The 21,822-nt window shown below is 33.0% G+C and overlaps 1 protein-coding gene across 1 annotated transcript; it reads right to left on the bottom strand.

Moving 5' to 3' along the window:
• Window positions 1-123: 123 nt before the first annotated feature.
• On the bottom strand, window positions 124-16,301 carry LOC127722242 (cysteine-rich motor neuron 1 protein-like). The gene is made up of 5 exons (XM_052229138.1): window positions 16,214-16,301; window positions 13,592-13,756; window positions 12,224-12,394; window positions 8,466-9,231; window positions 124-130 (listed from the first exon to the last, which is right to left on the bottom strand). The coding sequence occupies exons 1-5, from the start codon at window positions 16,299-16,301 to the stop codon at window positions 124-126; spliced, it is 1,197 nt and encodes a 398-aa protein (XP_052085098.1).
• Between the last annotated feature and the right edge of the window lie 5,521 nt (window positions 16,302-21,822).

The raw sequence follows: 21,822 nt of genomic DNA, 5'->3' as shown, positions 1-21,822 counted from the left end.
GCGTACGAATACCAATTTTAAAGACGGATGGTTTTCAGTGTAATAATAGGATAAATAGACATGTGTTTCACCATGCAACGAATTAAATTGAGTTAATGGAGCAAATATTTTTCAGCACAATTATTAATTTCTGCAAATATATGTCAACATGTTATATTTATATTTTTGGCACTGATTTTTATATTTTTGGCACTGTCAAGTTGAGACTCTAACCTCGCACAGCAGAGACGATTGAATGCGCATTAAAAAAAATAATTTATAACAAAGTTCTCGAATTTACGAGAATGTTCAATGTGAATACAAGGTTGATATCATATCGCCATGATAAACATTATGGCCATATAGAACAAAATGACCGGCAGATGGACGCCTAGTAGCAAGATTTTCTCTGCTGGCATGATATTACTTTGATATTAATTCTTGATAACATTTCAACTGACACAGTTATGTAACATTGAGGTTATGTTCAGTTGGTTGTACTTACTTCTTAAAATCTCATTTCAGTTGATTGCAAGTCAACATTAGAAATTTTTCGCTTCGCATACCACATAATTCCGAATGTAAATTTAATTCGATATTTTGTAATTTGTTTTACTACATCTTGGCTAATACTACTGGTGGTGGACAGCGAGTCTCAAAAGCACTCACTTGCATAGTAGCCATTGTTTGCGTGTTGGCTTGAATTTGCTTTGATATCGATATTTATACACAGCTGTTCTAATGCTGGTTTTAAATTCCCTTTTTTAATGGAAGTTTTATGAGGGGCCTGATGGGTTATTTTCGTTCTTCGTGATCGGCGCATTTTCGCTATCGTGATCCGTTTTTCTACAGATTTTTTTTTTATATTTTCGTGATCCGTGATCATGGAAATTTATTTTCTGTGAATCGTGATTGACAAAAAAATCAAACCTTCTCCCTTTTCTGAAACAATAGTATAACATCACAACATAGAAAAACACACTATAAAATATCTATTGGAAGGCTTAACTCAATCAAAAAACGTAAATTAACACACACAATGAACGAATAAATTTGACCTGTGACACCTGAATGCAAAAACACAGTTAATAAAAAATTACAAGGGATAAATAATTAAAGTCAAAAGTAAATAAACAGGTTTAAACAAAGTTAAAGTATGATATCACTGTGAAATTTTCAAACAATTTATAGAAAATCATCACTTTTGAAGAAACCTGCGTCATATTATACACAGGTAAATGAAAATAATTTTGTTGTTAAGTATACTTCTTCTGTGTGTATAAAATTTTCCGTTTAGAAATAGTTACATGTACATGTAGTTATACGACACACATATCGTAATAACTATGCTCGTTACAGTTTAAATTTCCCTATTTGCTACTAGTATCATTTCTATAACGTGTTATTTACTTTAATTGTTGAACCTGCATTTCTTATTGAAAGGGCCAGCTTTGAATTGGAAGGATGTGGAGAGTATATGTTACCAAAAGGATTCTTAAGGGATCAGCTCGACCTGCTCAAGTCAAAAATTTCTAGGAATGTGTTCTCATTGTAGCTGGTTTTCATATTTGTTAATGCCGGGGATCTCTTTTTAGCGAACTTTACGGTAAGGACATGTTTTCATTGTTGAAAGCCACACGTTGACCATACTTTTAATATTTTCGTCCTTTGGTCTTGGTTTTTGGTTGGAAATTGTCTCATTGGTTATCATACTGCATCTCCATTTTTTTTTATACAATCGGTAGATCATGCGTCCATATATTTCTGATAACAATGTACTTGTTCATGGACTTAAATATACATTAACATGATTAACAAGTATTTGATCGAATTTCTTTGATAAGAAACGTTCAGTGCTAAAAGCGTAGATCAGGCGTTACCCAGGTGTTGATATTTATGAGGTGGCGCTCTTGAGAATTAAGAGCTAGAGGACCATATTTTTTTTACTAGTCCTATGAATTACATTTATATTTGTTTTTTAGGGGCGCGGCAAGTACCAGGTGCGCCCCCGCCTAACTCCTGACTCCGGGCCTGTGGAATTAATTAAATATTAAAATCAAGTCAAAAACAAACTCACAATGCCATGGCAAAAAAATCGAAACGACGAAAAGGCAAACAGTGCACAAAACACAATAAAGAAAACTAAAGACTTAGCAACACGATCCCTACAAAAACTGGGGGTGATATATCAAGTACTCCGGAAAAGTAAGCAGATCGGGATCCACATACCACACCTGTCGTGTTACTCCTATAAATGCGACAACCAAAGGTACGTGTTTATGAATGCACATTTTTTTTTACCAATGCCATAAAATATAAAGCTAATTTGACCCCCAAGAATTGATTACCTTAACTGTTTATGATAAAACCTTTCGGCTTTTGGATCCTAAATATTCTGCAGCTTCGTTCTTTTTTTTTTGACCTTTTTTTCTGATTTGAGCGTCATGATGAGCCTATTGCAGACGAAACGCGCGCCGGATGTTCTAAATTTTAAGTCGTTTGTTATGTGGTTCATAAGTGTTTCTCGTTTCTCGTTTTTATATAGATTAGACCGTTGGTTTTCCTGTTTGAATGGTTTTACACTAGTCATTTTTTTGGGCCCTTTAAGGCTTGGTGTTCGGTGTGAGCCGAGGCTCTGTGTTGAAGGCCGTATTTTGACTTATAATGGTTTACTTTTACAAGTTGTGACTTGGATGGAGAGTTGTCTCATTGCCACTCATACCACATCTTCTTATATCTATACTAGTCACCAAAAGTAACGATACACAAGTTTGAACTCCAATTTATCATAAAATATAATAAATAGGAAAACTGTTAAATTATACAATGAAAAACATTCATTTACAAAGTAAATGCATATGATTAAAAGAATCTGACCAAATTGGAAAGTAAAAATTACCATGTTAAGTTCTAATATCGATTTTTGAATTTTTGGGTGAAAATACGATTTTTGAAATAACAAAAATTGCCAAAAAAAAAATCGCGTATTTGCCTCAAATCAATGGTTTTGATTAGAAAAATCACTCTGTATATATTAGACCAATTGAGCAAATATTTACCTTGGTACAGTGCATCCAATATCATTATATATGGAAAATACATTGCCTTGTATCGTTTCTTTGTTGACTAGTATATATGTGTAATAGAAAAACAAAGGATATTGGGTATCCATCCTTGACACAAAATCAGTACATGCAAAGTAAAAAAAAACCACAAAAAGCAAAGGAACAGTACTTTTATTGCTGTTCTTCATCTCGATGTCACAGTGAGGCCTTCAACACGAAGCAAAAAAAAAAAAAACCAAACAAAAAAAAACTCTCACCTCACAGCAAGTTTAAGACGGCCCCTAGCACCGGCTTGAGCGGAATTCTTGGCAAAAATAATTTGGATAGACTTTGTAAGATGTTACACCACCTAATCGGGCCCGGTCAAAAAAGAACATACTGGAAAGTAGTACATATTTAAAACAAATAGTTCCTACTCATGTACTTGTTTATGTCTGTAATTTTCTTAGTGAGATAATCTCGACTATAACTAGTCTCTAAATTAGTCGCGATGTTTAATACAAATAGATATATCCCATTTCTTGTTGTCTAATGATGAATTAGTAATATCGTACATAATGGTGATTGGTGATAAACACCGTATGAGTTATCATAACACTATGTATAAATGAGGGTCTGGATGGTGTTTACAGAATAGAGAATAACTGACAAAAAGTGCACAATAAAGAGCAATAAAAAAAAAAAAAATAGAGAAAAAGGCCAACAAATTAAGAATACAAAATAATGAAAAGCGTAATTATATACATTGTAGAATAGGGAATAATGAGAAAAATAGATAAAGAATGGAAAATGCAAATGGAATGCAATACACCCCATCCAGACCCTAAAAAATAATTCGGAAAAATCTTGGCAAAATGCGGTCTAAATTTAATACCGGAGTTTTTGCGGTAAGTTCTCTTCCATCCAATCCAATTCTATGTAGAAGTTTCACCCGGCTTCATTTTTACAAGTCATATGTTTTATACAGTATAGAATGTGTTTAATTACGTACCTAGTAATCCATCAAGAAATAGTATTGAGCTAGTTTTAATACTAACAGTATTCACAGAATTGATTTATTTTAAAAAGTTTCTAACCACTAGGCAGTGATCAATCATATTGGAATGTTATTGAATAATGCAATAAAAGGCTTAATTACATTTGTACAGACTTTGAAATTTTCTGAAGGAATTTAGTAATGAGTTTATGAGTAACGCCCGATAGTTACAGATTCAGAAACTAATCATGTACATTGTCTGACACTTCGCAAAGAGCATGTATGATCGAGGAAGGGTTTTATTTGAAGAGTTGATACAATTCATATAAATCTCATTAAGTTATCAACAGGATGACAATATGATTTGAGTGTTTAGTCTCATCGAACGTATTAGATAAGAGGTTACCGTAGTTTATCGATGTTCAAATCTTGTATATCAATATTTAATCACCGTTACGAGTTGGTTAACCGTTATGGAATATCTGTTTCACAGATGACGAGGGAACTGCTCCAATTGTCGTAACCACAATCCCGTTCTCTTTTCCTCGAATGTGATCTACCGAATTAAACTTATCAACGGGTTTGTACTTATATGGGCAACAAGATGGAGAATCATCTGTTTACTCTTCCGCAGAACATGAGATCACCTCCAGTTTTTTGGTGGGGTTCGTGTTGCTCAGTCTTAGTTTTCAATGTTGTGTTTTGTATACTGTTGTTTAACTGGGAATAAGGGCTGGACAATCGGTTTAAAGATTCACGAACCAATTTGATGTATCCATGCATTACATAGCTAAAGTTTTGAAACAATACATGCAAATCGTTAATGAAGACCTGTTGATATTTAATTTTATTTGGATTTTGTTATAAAAAGAGACTGAAGACTGTTGTATTCTATTTCTCTCCTATTTCTTGTGACAGATACAGTCACATATATATTCGGTCTAGAATATAAACCGAACTGGTAAACTTAGAACTATTAGTTTTGTTTGTTTTGAGTGTTCGGCTTCTTTAAGGACTGGCAAAGTTTTTTTATGCGTTCGATGATAAAATTGTATTTATCGGACTGCATTAATGTATGTCTCTTCGTAACACGACACATACATGACTTAAAAACGGTATTCCTGTTCTTTGTTTTCGTAAACTTTAATTCGTTTCTTTAACATGTTTAAAAGATGTTTAGTGAATCTGATATCAAGATGCATTATTTTACCAAGATACGAAGAGTAGGTATTCCGTCAGGTGCAACAAAAAGACGTCGAAAAGAAAATACAAGAATTTGATGATGATTTGAGAGAGAGGGGGAATATACTTCGAACATGAACTTTAGTGTGCCGTCAGATTTGACGTCGATTTGAAACCGAACGTCGATCTGAATCAGCCGTCATATTTGACCTCGATTTGAGACCAGACGTCAATCTGAGTCAAACACATGTATTTAAGTTTCATAATTAGTCTAACAGATCATCATCGACTATATACCTTTCATTGTTATATCTCGAAATCAGCTATATGTTTGGAGGTCTTTGTTCCGAACCTATATAAAGTGGACCAAACTGAGGGATACTGATGAATTTCAATGAGGGTGATATACCATAGAACTTTGATGGTATCGTGAAAAGCTGTACATTTTGAAAAGCACTATCGTTATGTATTCAAAAATACTTACTTATATATTAAAACGAGAAAGAAGATACAAGGGGAGAAATCAAAAACCATAAGTCGAAAAAAACAAAATATTATGGCTAAAAAATTATAAAATCAAGTCCACAAAAAAGAAAACATAAATATAAAATTGGGCAACAAATATCTTACTGAATCCGGGGATGAACCCTGGTGTTCAGGGAAGGATAGAAAGGTCTAGGACCGCAATAGGCACCTGATGTGTGAAGCATTACAAGTAAACAAAATGTTGATAAGTCACATTCGGTGATGTCATAATAGAGGTAAAAGAGACAAAGATTGTTGGTACGACAAGATGAAAATATCCTTGGTAAGTAACTATATTGAGAAACGAGCCTAAACAAACATGCCTGTTCTAGAATTTTTTTCAAATACAATTCATGGCCGCCAATAGTTTGCCTTGTACGTTGTACTTATAAAAAGAAATATGAAGTAAATGTAAATAAAAACTACATATACTAAATCTGCGAATACGTGTCGCTCGTGAGTTTAAACAGCGACACATCATAGTGGTCCAACCAATTCCTGATGGTGACCATACATCTTATCGATTTCAATCGTTCTTCCTCATAATGCTGTTAGAACAGTTTTTGTGTAAGGTACACCTCTCTTTTAACGGTGTCAACAATGATGAACATGCACGAAAAATAAAACTATATTCCTATTTAGACTTTAAGGCAACATTGGTTTTAATTTCAAGCGGTACGAGTGCAAGTAAAATACATATCTTGCATACATTTATATGATTTAACATGTATGACTTCTATGAATATTCTAATCATCATTGATGATTAAAGGTCAACACGATATGCGTCCCTGGGTTTTGATTGGGTTATGTATTTTAGTTAATAACTGCTCTTTCGTCTTTTTTTTTATCTTCTTTCGTCGTTGCATCCTCTGTACTTCCTCGACTTATTGTGGTGCTTTGGTTGCCGATTGATCTAAGTAGTTTATCTACAGCGATCACTAGCCTGTCAATAATGAGGTTGTGAGTATCAAATCCTGCTCGTGGCAAGGGCCAGGGCTTTGTCTTTTATGTTTGAATAGACCTTTGGTATCTTTCACCTTTTTTCTAGAAATTATGTAATCATTGAGAAGCCTAAAAATGTTTAGCTCTGATTAAACTATATCATTGTGATTTGAAACCTCAGTAACTAAATGCTTCTGTAACGATTGAAGATTTCATATTAAAATGTGTTTTGATAGCAGTTTGTGATAACTTGAAAAAATTGTAAATATCCATTCATGTTAAAACATTTTATTAGTATGATTACTTGTATGTAATGTATTCCGTTAGAATTGCAAAAACAATATCATTTAAACATAACAATTAAACAAAAAAATATATATAGTTTACAATTAGAAGTTGTACCTTACTTTTAAGATAGACAACAAAACTTAACCTAAACATAACAATAAGGCAAAACGATATGTAAAGTTCAACAAAACAAATAGTTTATAATTTAAAGTTGTATTTTACTTTCAGTGAAAGATAGACCCAAAACCTAGTTTGTAGAACAATAATATCGCTACTGTTTGCATACTATAACTAATGATTACAGTAGCATGTTTTGCATCCATGGGAGTCAATTTTATAACCATTTGGACAATGAGTTGTACAATATTGCTTTTTGCAATTCCAACTGATACAATCACATGTTGCACACCCATATGAATCTTTCTTATAACCGTTGTTACAACGATTGGTGCAATATACTTTTTTACAAATATATGGTTTACATTTACATGTCTGACATTTATTACTGTCCATCTCATACCCATGAAGACATGGTATTGGACACTCTGGTTTAACACAAATATATGGTTTACATTTACATGTCTGACAGCCATGATTGTCCATCCAATACCCATATTGACACGCTTTAAGACAGTATGGTTTTTTACAGACATATGGTTTACATTTACATGTCTGGCACCCATTGCTGTCCGTCTCATACCCATGTGGACATGGTGTGGGACAATATGGTTTTTTAGGACAAACATAAGGTTTACAGGTACATGTCTGGCATCCGTTACTGTCGATCACATACCCGTGAGGACATGGTTTAGGACAATATGGTTTTTTCGGACAGATATAAGGTTTACATGTACATGTCTGACATCCGTTACTGTCGATCACATACCCATGAGGACAGGGTTTAGGACAATATGGTTTTTTAGGACAAACATAAATCTTACAGGTACATGTCTGACATCCGTTACTATCGATCTCATACCCATGAGGACAAGGTTTAGGACAATATGGTTTTTTCGGACAGACATATGGTTTACATTTACATGTCTGACATCCGTTACTATCGATCACATACCCATGAGGACATGGTTTAGGACAATATGGTTTTTTCGGACATGGTTTACATGTGCATGTCTGACATCCGTTACTATCGATCACATATCCATGAGGACATGGTTTAGGACAATATGGTTTTTTCGGACATGGTTTACAAGTACATGTCTGACACCCGCTACTATCGATCACATATCCATGAGGACATGGTTTAGGACAATATGGTTTTTTCGGACATGGTTTACAAGTACATGTCTGACACCCGTTACTATCGAACACATACCCATGTGGACATGGTTTGGGACAATATGGTTTTTTCGGACACGGTTTACATGTGCATGTCTGACACCCGTTACTATCGATCACATACCCATGTGGACATGGTTTGGGACAATATGGTTTTTTCGGACATGGTTTACATGTGCATGTCTGACATCCGTTACTATCGATCACATACCCATGTGGACATGGTTTGGGACAATAGGGTTTTTTAGGACACGGTTTACATGTGCATGTCTGACATCCGTTACTATCGATCACATACCCATTAGGACATGGTTTAGGACAATATGGTTTTTTCGGACATGGTTTACATGTGCATGTCTGACATCCGTTACTATCGATCACATATCCATGAGGACACGGTTTAAAACAATATGGTGTTTTCGGACATGGTTTACATGTGCATGTCTGACATCCGTTACTATCGATCACATACCCATGTGGACATGGTTTAGGACAATATGGTTTTTTTGGACATTTATATGGTTTACATGTACATGTCTGACATCCATGACTGTCCTTCTCATACCCATGTGGACATGGTTTAGTACAATGTATTAACGGACAAACCCATGGTTTACATGTACATGTAGGACATCCCTTACTATCCTTCTCAACCCCATGTGGACACGGTTTAGGACAAGGTAGTGCTTGACAAACCCATGGCTTACATTTACATGTCTGACATCCATGACTGTCCTTCTCATATCCATGTTTGCAATGGCGGTGACAGTACTGTTTCTTACAAACCCAGGTGTTACAGTCGCACGTCTCGCACCCATTAGAATCTTTCTTGTATCCATTTAAGCATTTATTTTTACAGTATGTTTTCTTACAATCGTATTTGATTGGTTTACATTTACATAGCTGACATCCATGAGAGTTGGTGTCGTATCCATTTGAGCATCGTAAGTGGCATTTGAATGTTGGACATGGTTTATCTGAAACGATTTAATACAAGAGTATAGATATACCATTGAAGGATGTAGATCTATGTTAAGGGACATACCTCTTTAAAATCACTTGAACGTTTGTGTCAACCATTTTCATAAATATATTCTAAGCTTGTAGGATACATAGATTATTTTCCTTCTGTTTCAATTTAATGCATAGAATATATTGACAAAACTGACTATTACAAACGCATTTCTGATTGAAAGAGTAAGGTGGTATACCTTGTTTAAGGGAGATAACTCTTTAAATCAGTTATGTGATTTCAGAATTATCAAGCTCAACAATGATATTAAAAGAGGTCTAGTGAAACAGATTTGAAAATATCTATGTAACTAAGGAGGTGAGAATATATCTATGATCATGGTTGACATAATACCTTCCGGAAAACCTCGATTTTTGGTGGGGTTTGTGTTGATCAGTCTTTTGTTTTTATGTTGTGTTTTGTGTACTGTTGATTGTCTTTCCGTCGTCTTTTGTTTTTTGCTATGGCATTGTCAATTTGTTTTCGACTTATGAGTTTGAATATCACTTTGATATCTTCTGCCTCTCTTTTGATATAAATGAGTTGCTTTTGTACACAGTTGTGTTGCATGTAATCCATACAAACACAAACTCAATGGCAATAATACTGTTAACATTTGGTGCGTGCGATTTACCTTATCAGAGACGCTCAAATAAAATAAAACATTGAAATCTAAAGATGTGTAACTACTTGGGTAGCTATAAAGCCACAGAGACGAAAAAAGAATGAACAAATTCGTCCAAGTTTAACTTTGTCTGGAAGAGGTAGAACGTTAATCTCTAAATAATTTTTAATTTGATCAAAGAAATATTTCAGAAAGGTACCAAAGCATTGACTATTGAGCTGATGCAATTTTTTTAACATATGGTCCGCGTGAACGTAAACTCACCACAACAACTATAAATATTTATATAAATAAGAAGATGCGGTATGAGTGCCAATGAGACAACTCTCTATCCAAGTCACAATGTGTAAAAAGTAAACAATTATAGGTCAAAGTACGGCCTTCAACACGGAACCTTGGCTCACACCAAATAGCAAGCTATAAAGGACCCCAAAACGACAAGTGTAAAACAATTCAAACAGGAAAACCAACGGTCTTCTGTATAAAAAAACGAGATACGAGAAACACTTATGAACCACATCAACAAACGACAACCACCGAACAACAGGTTCGTGTTTTTAAAAAAAAAAAAGGTTTCATCCACTAGAACCTCACGCAAAGCTGATATTAGTTAGATTTGGCTATTATTAAGGTCCTCGTTGGTCATATAGCTCTTCAACTCTTTCAGTTCTAATACATCATTGGCTTTTAAATATTCGGCATTAAGCATTCCTAATGAAGGTTAAGCCAAAAAACGCGCTTCGGATGCAAGCAATTTATAAAGTGTTCTCATTTCACAATGATAACTTGAAGTGCGCGCGCGCTTGTCAGATTTTTTGTTTAATAAAGGGCGAACCGCACAAACACAAGTGATGATCTATTTCAACATTGTAAAATCGTTTCTAAGAAGAAATTGTATTGCATGGTTATTTGAAAGTACAAATACCCATGCCTGTGTAAGCAGTATGATCGCCTGTCAGTTTCAAACATTCTAACATTCTAAACGAATTAAACATTACAGCTTTGTCTTTTTGTACGTCTTATTTATCTGACGATTTATGTGTTTGTGGTTCCTGGTGTGTTTGTGGTGTGTTAGACAGTCCAATAAGTTTGGTTATTTCTATTTCTCAGATACATTCAACTAAATACTTCCTTTAAAAGACAGAGAAAATCCCAAAGAGACAATCAAAATGGCGACGAAAAACAAAAAAGTCATAGACGAAATGACAAACAAGTCCACCAAACATTTTTTAGAAACCTAGCAACCGAGCAGCACGAATACAATAAAAAAAAACGGAAATAAGTCAGGTGCTCGTGACGGGTATTCTTTGTGGATTTACAACCAATAGGATATTTTCAGTTTAACATTTGAAATGCATTTCTAATCATAACGGAAACCTTATATTTCGGCATTTTAAGATACAAAGGATTATGGATAATGTACCAATCAAAAAGTTAAGTATGTGATTTTGGCAGTGGTACCAAAAAAGGATTTCAGGTAGATCGGGTGTTTTTTTCTGAGCATTGCTTCCTGGCATGTTGCAAATTTACTTTTTTAGTTAAAAATATTTTACTTAGTATCGTTCAATATGTAACAGAAACATCTAACCCGTGAAATTCAAAGATTAAACTATAAAAAAAATTAAGTGTCGTTAAGTGTATTCCAAACTTTTAGAAAAAATCCGTAAAAATTAAGGTCAGATAATATTCATTTTAAAGGAAAATTTGTGTTTTTTTTTAAATTTTTTAAGAAAATAAGGACCGTGACCCCCCTATTTTAATTTGATATTTCGGAGGTGTTTATGAAAAGCAATTCTCTCATTGAATCCTTAACAATTCTATCGTTTAATGATTCCTCATTAGGAAAATTTAGTTTCCCTATATAACCCATATAAAATAATTGCGATTTCATTATTTCAATGTATTTTAACAAAAAACGAGGGCCGTGACCTAAAAATTTTATTTTGAAATTTGAAAATATCTTGACCCAGAAGTCTTTTACGAAAGTTTAAGAAAAATCTATCGTCGAACATTTAGAGTTCCCATTCACCTTAATTCGTGGTAACATTAACGGTTTAATTTTTCTGCATCAGCTGCGCATATCGACAATAAATATCTCTTCAGTGATGATCATGGCCAAAATATTTAAAAAACCAAAACTTACGAAAAAATAAAGAGCTTATAGACCAAAAAGGACAAAACGTATAGCCATAGATGTCAAGAAGTCAGAGCTTTAAGGCAGGAAGTTTTGTCTTGAATTTAGAATAATTTCCAAAAATGTAACGGTAAATTTTTTATAACACAATATCCGTATTTTCATGCCGGTACCGAAGTACGAGCGGTAAATACTTACAGTGTGTTCTGCAATATCTTTTGCAGTCATGTTTACTTGGAAAGTTGTTGCTGTTACCACCACATCCTGAATACGAGAAACGGACACACTGTCTTCTGTGCTTATCGTAGCCCCAACGTCGGATATGTTTATGACATGTACCTTTGGTTATTGGTGCGTAGCAATCGTACACTACAATACAAAATTTCAAAAAGTAAGCATACATGTAATGTTATGTTATTTCAGGTTAGGGTGAAGGTTGGCGCCTTATAAACCGTTTAAACCCGCTGCATTTTTATGCTCCTGTCCTAAGTCAGCAGCCTTTTGTTCAATGGTTGTCGTTAGTTGGTGTGGTTCATAAGTGTTTCTCGTTTCTTGTTTTTTATATAGATTAGACTGTTGGTTTTCCTGTTTGAATTGTTTTACAATAGTCTTTTTGGGGCTTTATAGCTTAAAGTTCGTTGTGAGCCAAGGCTCCGTGTTGAAGGCCGTACTTTGACCTATAATTTTTTACTTTTTACACATTGTGACATTGGCACTCATACCACATCTTCTCATTTATATAATCAAGTGATTATGCAAATGTATCACGTGACAATAATATTGATCATGCTATCGTTCAGTCATCGTATGCATATAAAATCAGAAAAAAAAGTATAATAAAAATATAGTTCTACTTTAAGGAAACACATTAATAAATGAATATTTTGAAAAGTATTTTATGAGGATCTTGATGGGTTTTACAGAATAGAAAATAATAGGCCAAAACTACAAAAAAAAGTGTCATTAAAAAGAAGAACAAAAAAAAAAAAAATAGGCCAAAAATATAGATTAGAGAATAAAGGGTAAAATGTATAGAATAATGAATACTGAGCAAAATTTATACAGAATATAGAAAAATGGCTGACAAATCCAGAGCCTGTGATTTAGTAGTTGTCGTTTGTCGCAGTACTAGTATATCATATTACTTTGTCATTTTTTATCAAAAAATTTGCCTTGAATAGCTTACTACGCGGTTTGTGTTTTGCTCATTGTTGAGTCCTTGACATATAGTTAGTTGCTAGCTTCTACGTTGTTTGGTCTTTGGCAATCATACCACATCGTTTAATTTAAATGAGAGTCTGGATTGGGTTTACAGAATTGAGAATAACGGACAAAAACTGCAGAATACAAGGCAAAAAAAAAACACAACAAAATAGAGCGAAATAGGCAAATAAGTGAAGAATAGAGAATAATGGGGTGCTAAAATATAAAGAAAATTAAACACAGGGTAAAATAGATAAATAATAGAGAAAAGTAGTCTAAAAAATTAAAGAGTAATGAAATGAGAGACCCCATCCAGACCATCTTAATATATATTATGAGCAACCAATCATTTTGTTTGCTTACCTTTGCTGCAAGCTTTTCTACATTTGTTTATTGTCAGGAAATTATTGGCATTTCCTTTACAGCCACCATAGGTAAATCTACGACACTTCATCCTTCTATGGTCGTAATAATATCTCGGATATGTGGCTTTGCATGGTCCAGGGTCTTTATGAAGATTACATATATCTGAAGCAAACAAAGATTTAATATACTTATCAATACCATAGTTTTTATCATTCACCCTTTAAGTATTGTTCACATTGAATTATTTATTCTAAATTATGGAGATATTTTAAGGACAGATTACTCTAATTTTTTTTTGGCGCACAATAAAATTGTAAATATATTCACATTAACCATGAGCTCGTCCAAGTATACATGAGCCTGTTGTTCAGTGGTTGACGTTTGTTCATGTGGTTCATAAGTGTTTCTCGTTTTTTATATAGATTAGACCGTCGGTTTTCTTGTTTGAATGTTTTTTCGCTAGTCATTTTTGGGACCCTTTATAGCTTGCTGTATGGTGTGAGCCAAAGCTCCGTGTTGAAGGCCGTACTTTGACCTATAATGGTTTACTTTTACACATTGTGACTTGAGTGGAGAGTGGTCTATATGGCACTCATACCACATCTTCTTATATCTATGTAATATTTTGTCAATGTACGTTAACAAAGTTGTATTTGAAATGAATTATTTGATCTGATTTATTTATCGAAGAATGATATTTGAAAAGTTTGTTTTTAAACTTTCAAAAAAATTGACAAGGAAGAAGATTTTTAGAACAAAAGGAAAAGTAGGGGCATAACCGGTCACTAATAGATTTGTTTTAACAGAATAACATTTGTCTGAAAATGACAACACAATATAATGAGGTGAAAAATCCAATATGTTACGTTCAGACAGGTTTAAAGAAATTCTTAACCGCAGAATTTGTCATAGGGATCGATTTGTCTTTTAATTGAATAAATAATTTTAAAAGCTCAAATTATCTATACTTAAAATACAAATATTGTAACATATTGTTACTCTTATATAATATATACATTTATAAGAGGTAATATATGATAAGTTGCTAGATTTTTGGATTTTTTTTTTTTTTGCATTTATATTTATAATTATCACAAATGTTATTGTTTACTTTTTTCGTACGTCAAAGGCTTTTCGAAAAATTTGTTTTTACGTTAGTTGCAGAATAATGAATATATTTCTTCTATAAATTTTGTTAGTCAATATAGACTAGTTTAAACACTTAGAAAAATCTGGAGTCAGTGATTTATTTTGTAACACTATAAAGAATATGAACAATAATACAGAACTTTGTGTAAAGGGAAACAAAGATTCGATGACAGAAAACTTAACCTTTTACATAGGGGTTCGACAGGGGATAATTTTAGCCCGCTGTATTTACTTTGTTTATTAATGATCTGCTTGACTGTTTTCATGAGTTAGGTAAACTTGCTATTTTAAATTCTTTACAGCTGAATTGCTTATTGTATGCAGATGACTTAGAATTAATGTCAGAAACATCTGATGGTTTACATATGTGCACTGATAAATTAATAATTACTGTGAGATATGGGGGCTCCAAATAGATATAAAAAAAATATAATCAGTATTTAACAATGCAGAAAAGCTGCATGATAATACATTATTGTTAATAATGTGTATACTGAAAGGGCTATGGACTATTAATATTTCGAAATATAATTAAGTGCAAGTGGAAGCTTTTCAGAGTTTTCAGAAGATTTATGGAAGGGGGGATTGAAAGCCTTTTTTATTTTTTTCAATATGCAGATAACAAATAGAAAGAAGCATATATATACAGGTCTTAAAGTGGAGAATACAATTTGCAAGTTATACGTCATTAAAGTCGAAGATGATCTTCATTTTCTTCTTGAGTTCACTGGTTTGGAAAATAAAAGATCAAGTTATGTAAATGAAATTAAAAGTGATAATAGTTTTTAGATTTTTGTTGTTGTTTGATAGTAAAAATAATCAATGTAAGTAATAATAATGTCATCGATTGTATGTGATTGAACGTGATTGTTGACCTAATTACTGGGCATCATAATAGAGGGGCCTGATGGGGGGTCTCATCACGATTCACGAGTTGATTTTGTTGTCAATCACGATTCACAGAAAATAAATTTCCATGATCACGGATCACGAAAATATAAAAAAAAAAAAAATCTATAGAAAAACGGATCACGATAGCGAAAATGCGCCGATCACGAAGAACGAAAATAACCCATCAGTCCCATCATAATAAACCATGATATATTTGTAGTGTATTTTATTGTGCCTTTCTCGTTAGAAAACTTTTATACAAGAATAACGTGGACCAAACACGACAAGTTGTTTTGAACTAACTCAGTACTTTTGACCAGTTGATTTTTTTCCGATACAAAGCAGAAAAAAAACATCTTACAAAAACACAGACCGGACGTGGAACGGTATTTATACATCCCTAACAACAAAAGACACAAAGCACATATCTGATAGTACTCGCAGTTACTGACAGCTAGTTCAAAGTCAATAACAATTAATAAAAGAAATCATGTATCTAAGACTCAGTATTTTTTTATCAGTTGAATTTTATTTTCAAAGCATTTATATTTACTGAGATAGAGACATTATCATACTCACCCCCATGAGGTGGTGGTGGTGGTGGTGGAGGTGGAGGTGGTGGTGGTGTTGGTGGTGGCGGTGGTGGAGCACCGATATTAATACACATCTTGCCACATCCTGTTGATGAAGCAAATGGACAGCAAACTTGACCTGGAAAAGACGTGAACTTTAAATTGGTAATTTGTAGTTGACAAACATTATTAAACAAAACTTAATTGATTTGCATATCTATAAATAATTGAATGTGATTAGTCTTTTCGGATAGTGTTCGTTAGTTTACACTTCGATAAACTATGTTTCTGAAACTATTCGTAGCCTATGTGTAAATACTGTACGTGTTCATTTCACTGTGATATATTCATACGCGATACAAATTAATGAAATCCTAGGGGTTTGAAGAAAGGTGAAATTGATAGACAAATAGCCAATATTTTAGTTGGAAACTATTAGAATATAAAAAAAATTCTAAGGTTCTTGATGTGTAAACTGGGCAACAGACTCACAAAATGTACATACAAGTCTGTCAGACTTTCATTTATTTTGTGAGTTAATCGGTCCAAGTTTACACATCAATAACCTCTAGAAAAAATGTTTGAAAACCTAAATTGAAATTTCTGTTGATGGTCACGCGAAGTTTACTTTGAGATATAAATATCATAGATGAGGAATTTCAGACACCCAAAGAAGAAAATTACAAACTCTGATTCAGAAGGCTCCTGTTTGATTGGTCGATTGTCTGAGCTGTCCTCGGGTGAAGTTATTGGATGTTAAATGAAGGTGGGATTTCATAATTCTCAAAATTAAACAATTTTACCATATTCTAAAATGGCTTTACTTGTTCATTATCATTGATATATCAACCAGTCCCTCTTTTCCACTCTTGGTTTTTTCTAATTTGTTGCATGGCAGTTTAATTTTGATGCAAACACAAGCAACGGATCTAGCCTGCACTCATGACTCATCTATTCATTAATTACATAGTTCAACTTTCCATATTTCATATTTAGTTCCGAAGATTTAAAATTAAAATGCTCATTTACTCCAATATCATATCAGGCAAATATATTTTGTTTTTATTGAATAAGAATTTTTTACACTCAGTTCGATTAGCTAAGTGTGCAGGAAAAATATACTGCAAACCCACAAATAATGCTATCAAAATATACCATTTTCCTATGCTCTGTTATGTTGCTTTATCCGTGTTTTCTATGCTCACCAAAGTGTGAACACGCTTTGCATAAGCTACTTACGGTTGTTGTTTAACGTAATTTGATATTCTGGCAATTGATCGAAACTCGATGAGTTAGTTCAATGACCGAGCTTAAAATCAACATAATCGTCGAGTTCAATGACCGGGCTTGAAATCAACATAATCGTCGAGTAAACCTTTCTTATAATGATTTATTCATATATTACTTTTATAATTTTTATGATCGGTTTTTACCAACACATTCAATACTTATAGACACAAATAAAACGGGTAAATTTTAATAAGAAAAACATCAAATGGGTTGAAAAAATATTAGAAGGCGAATAAATAAATTCAAAGTAGTTTATACTAAGTACATGTGAATTTTGAGTAAATGTTTAATACAATTCATTTGAAACTGTAATTCAAGGATGCTCGCTACTCGGTTTCAAAATAATAAACTTTTTAAAACACTATTATGAATTGATAGTATATAAATAAAGGAACTTGAAAAGCTAAAAAAAAACCATAAGGGTGCGTGTTCTTGTTTCTAAGATATAAGTCATTGAAAATTTGGCGGGAAATGATTCTCTCTAGACTTTTCATACATTTAACATTGGCGCCTTTTTTCTTTCAAAAACTATGAAAAAATAGCAAGTTTTATACGATTTTCAAATATGGCTTTTAACCTATATGTAATAAAAATATGAAAAGAAAATTAGGGGTTTGCGGGCAAAATGTTTTAATGGCACTTCATGGATAAAACCAGAGGATTTCGAACATCTGGCAAAAATTCAAAACAAGAGTAGCGAACATCCTTAAGGAAAACAAACGATGATCATTTGTAGAATGTATGAACATGTATGTGCAGTTCGCTTACCTTTCGGACAATTATTCAAATGGCCACATTTATTCGTAAATAAAGCTGAACATTTGTAAGTTTGTATCTCAGGACATCGGGGGACTTTATATGGGGTTGTTGCCTGAAAGAAAGAAAATAAAAGGCTTTACGTTTTAAACAGATATACATTGCATCAATATCATAAACTTGTTATCAATTCAAATCTTTATCAAATCGGCAAAACAACATCGAATTAGCCCATCTCCCCCGTGGGTACCCCATGGTTTAACATTTGATCCCAGTTTCTCCGAAAGGTGGGGAACAACTTTCCAACAAGCGTATGATTGACTGTTCAGGATGTGTAAATACGCAGCCACGTCAGGTCGGTTAAATCGATGGAGAGTGTATGGAGAGTGTAACGCTTTCTGCATGTTAAAGAACCATTTCAACAAATCTTTAAGGGTTGCGTCAGAGACATATATATGTCTCAGGTTGCGTATATTGCCTACCGCATACCGAAATTGCTGCCCCTGTTTAACAAGCCCTCAATTTAAAGTTGCGCTCAAATTTTCCCGCCTCTGATCTTGATCGACACACATTAAAGACTCACTATTTAATATAATATGTTCTTGCCTTGAATATAAATGTAATATTTGTCACTAGACGCTAGGCAAACACTAGTCATTCAATCAAATACGTGGCATATGGATACGCATGCACACAGGGTCTTCAGATTTTCTTTATATACAGAATTAGTAGAAGAAATATTCTCCAAAAAAAAGTTATTGGTACCAATATAAAATTTCTTGATAACGAATTTACTTGAAAATCTTTCGAATTTCAAAACAATGAACTACTTTCACTTCGTTCCTTTACTCTTGTACATTGTACCCGTGGTATTGAAATCATAATTTAAAAAAAATAGAAAATGTGGAAGAATTGCCAATGAGACAACTCTTCACCAGAACCAATTATCATAGAAATTAACAATTAAAGGTCAAAGTACGACCTTCAACAGTGAGAAAAATTAAACCCATACAGCTTAGTAAGTTATTAAAGTCCCTGAATTAACAAGTGTAATGTATTTGCTTACCACAATTGATTTCCAAACGCCAAATACGAAAAATATAAATAAATATCTAGCCATATCTGGTCAGGTCTAGTGCATCATATCCTCTGAATTAATGAGGGAGAAAATATAATATATATATAATATTATATCAATTCTAATAAAATATTTCAATCTACGAGAAGGTTAATCCTACTTATGGCTATTGTAACAGATATTTACATAATTATTGCATACTTATTCATTAAATCGCCATACTATAAAGGTATTTATTTCTTATATGATTTTGTAAAAAGGATATTTTTCGCTCGAAACACAAGAACAATATATTTTCTGTTGGTTAATTTGGTGTATGTGAAATTAGCGGCTTGTTCGCTATTCGACATTCAATATCCAATCGACTGCTACAGTCGGTTCGATAATCATATTGTCTCACTTAAATTGATAAACAAGTTGATTTTCGATAAAATAAAAAATGACAATCACATTTAAAAGGAGTTAAAAGAGATAAACCTTTGAGCAAATCACAATTTTCGTTTTTAAAATTTCTAGATTTTTTCAACAAAACGCAATGGTAAATGAACTTTTAAAACATGTTATTTCCAATATGCAAAACCGAACGGATACTCTAGTGACATGTGAAAATACAAATAGATATATCCTATGAAAATCCCCCCCCACACAAAAAGGATATTTTTGAAACTTTGTCTTTTCGATATCTACGGAGGACTTAAAGTACCAGTTTGATATTCAAAATATATTGCAAAAGTCTTATAATGAAGTATCCTTTTGATAGTATTAATATATATGGCTAGCCTAAACTGCAACCTAAATTGTATAGAAATTGAAAGATCAGGAAGGTATCGTAGTCATCTAAGCGGTCCCCGGTAATCTGTTGCAATATATCTGACGCATCCGGTCTTTTCTGTTGAATCTCGTTCATTCATGATAGTCAGAGAGATGTTGAAAATCTCGAACCCCATATGAAATTTACTGACCCCATATATCTACTATATATATATTAGGTCACTAGCACACTATGTAACGAATTTATCTTACCGACTATCTTAACATGTGGCATTTAGACTAGTAGTCTATCAAAGTGATCAAGAACCTACTTCCATTGGTCTATACAAAAACAAATGCCAACAATAACAACTTATTAGCTTTTAATGTGTTTTCTGCATTTATTTTAATCGTTCATCATCAATTTCTTCCTCTGTTGAAAACTTTCAGATTTTTCCCCAACGCCGTGTTGTTTTTACAAAGGGACGTAACACCACTCTAACCGTGTATTGAAATATATATGAACTATACACGGTCTCCACACGGTTGCTTTTAACCAATATATATTCCTAGAAATGCAAAAGAGGTGAGATAATGAGCAATATCGTAATTTTGAGTTAAATGTTTGAACAAAAATAATATTAAACAAATTGAGGAAGATGTATTTAATAAGAGTACAAGAGTTGCTGCTTATGCAGATGGAAGTAAATTGAGGACTAACACATTGTTTACAAAAAATTATTGTACTGAAATTTATTTGAAAAATATTCTGTCAATCAAACACATAAGTGCTTTTGCACGATTTAGATGTGGGGTAGCTCCCCTAAAAATCGAAACTAAAAGTTATGAAAGAAAGGAAGTTCACGAGAGGACATGTTTTAACTGCAGCTTTATTATTGAAGATGAACTGCATGTCATTTTAAAATGCCCATTATATGTAGATTTAAGACAAATCATGATACACGAAGCTATACGTTTAAATGAAAGTTTTAACCTACTACCAGATAGTGAAAAAGGTATATTTCTATTTAATAATGAGAATGTTGATAATGTAGTTGCCAAAACCTGCAACAAGATTTTATGGAGAATAAACAGTATTTTATTTCATTAATTTTAAAAGAAACTAAAATGTTTTACATTCATGTAGTATAAATGGACATTGTAAATTTCAAATGTAAATGTGTAAAAGTGTATATATGTGTATATTGTGTCTTAAAAGTCTCTCATAAATCTTTTTAAGATTGGTGCACATATTGCAATTTTTTTGGGTTATTCTGTGCATCTTGTTTTTATATGTTTGTATGTGGTGCGACTATAATAAATCTAGTAAAGTGACACATGAAGCGCCCCGTACATATGAAAAAGGTCGCGTGGTCATGGCTTGTTATAAAATAGTTTTTTTGGATAATTTAAGATGAATAAACTCATACCACATCTTCTTATTTCTATATATTAAAGATTGAATCGTGGTCTATGTAAATATACTTGAGGACAACGAGAATTTACGTTATCTGTCTAAAAAAGATTTCTCTCGTTTTATTTCTTCATATCTATTTCGTTTAACATGTTTATTTTTCAAGAATTCTTTAAAACCTATCCAGTTTTTATTATTTCACTGAGAAATTTTGAATATCAAACCGGCTGCTGGCGGCCATTTGGATAATGAATATCGAATAACGAATAAAGAATAACGATCCGGCCGCTAACTTCACACTATACATGTTAATTTTTACTTTTACTTT

Source organism: Mytilus californianus, unplaced genomic scaffold (assembly GCF_021869535.1).
Source record: "Mytilus californianus isolate M0D057914Y unplaced genomic scaffold, xbMytCali1.0.p SCAF_12, whole genome shotgun sequence".
In the NCBI taxonomy this organism is placed as follows: Eukaryota; Metazoa; Mollusca; class Bivalvia; order Mytilida; family Mytilidae; genus Mytilus; species Mytilus californianus.
The sequence above is the reverse complement of the archived record's forward strand: the minus strand, read 5'-3'. Positions and strand labels throughout refer to the sequence as shown.

Bases quoted from the DNA above. Each gene is read 5' to 3' on its own strand.
- LOC127722242 (XM_052229138.1), bottom strand. From the start codon at position 16,301: ATGTGTATTAATATCGGTGCTCCACCACCGCCACCACCAACACCACCA. The intron at 12,395-13,591 runs GTAAGCAAACAA...TTTGTATTGTAG, and splicing joins TAGAAAAGCTTGCAGCAAAG to TGTACGATTGCTACGCACCA. The intron at 9,232-12,223 runs GTAAGTATTTAC...AAATCGTTTCAG, and splicing joins AAGATATTGCAGAACACACT to ATAAACCATGTCCAACATTC.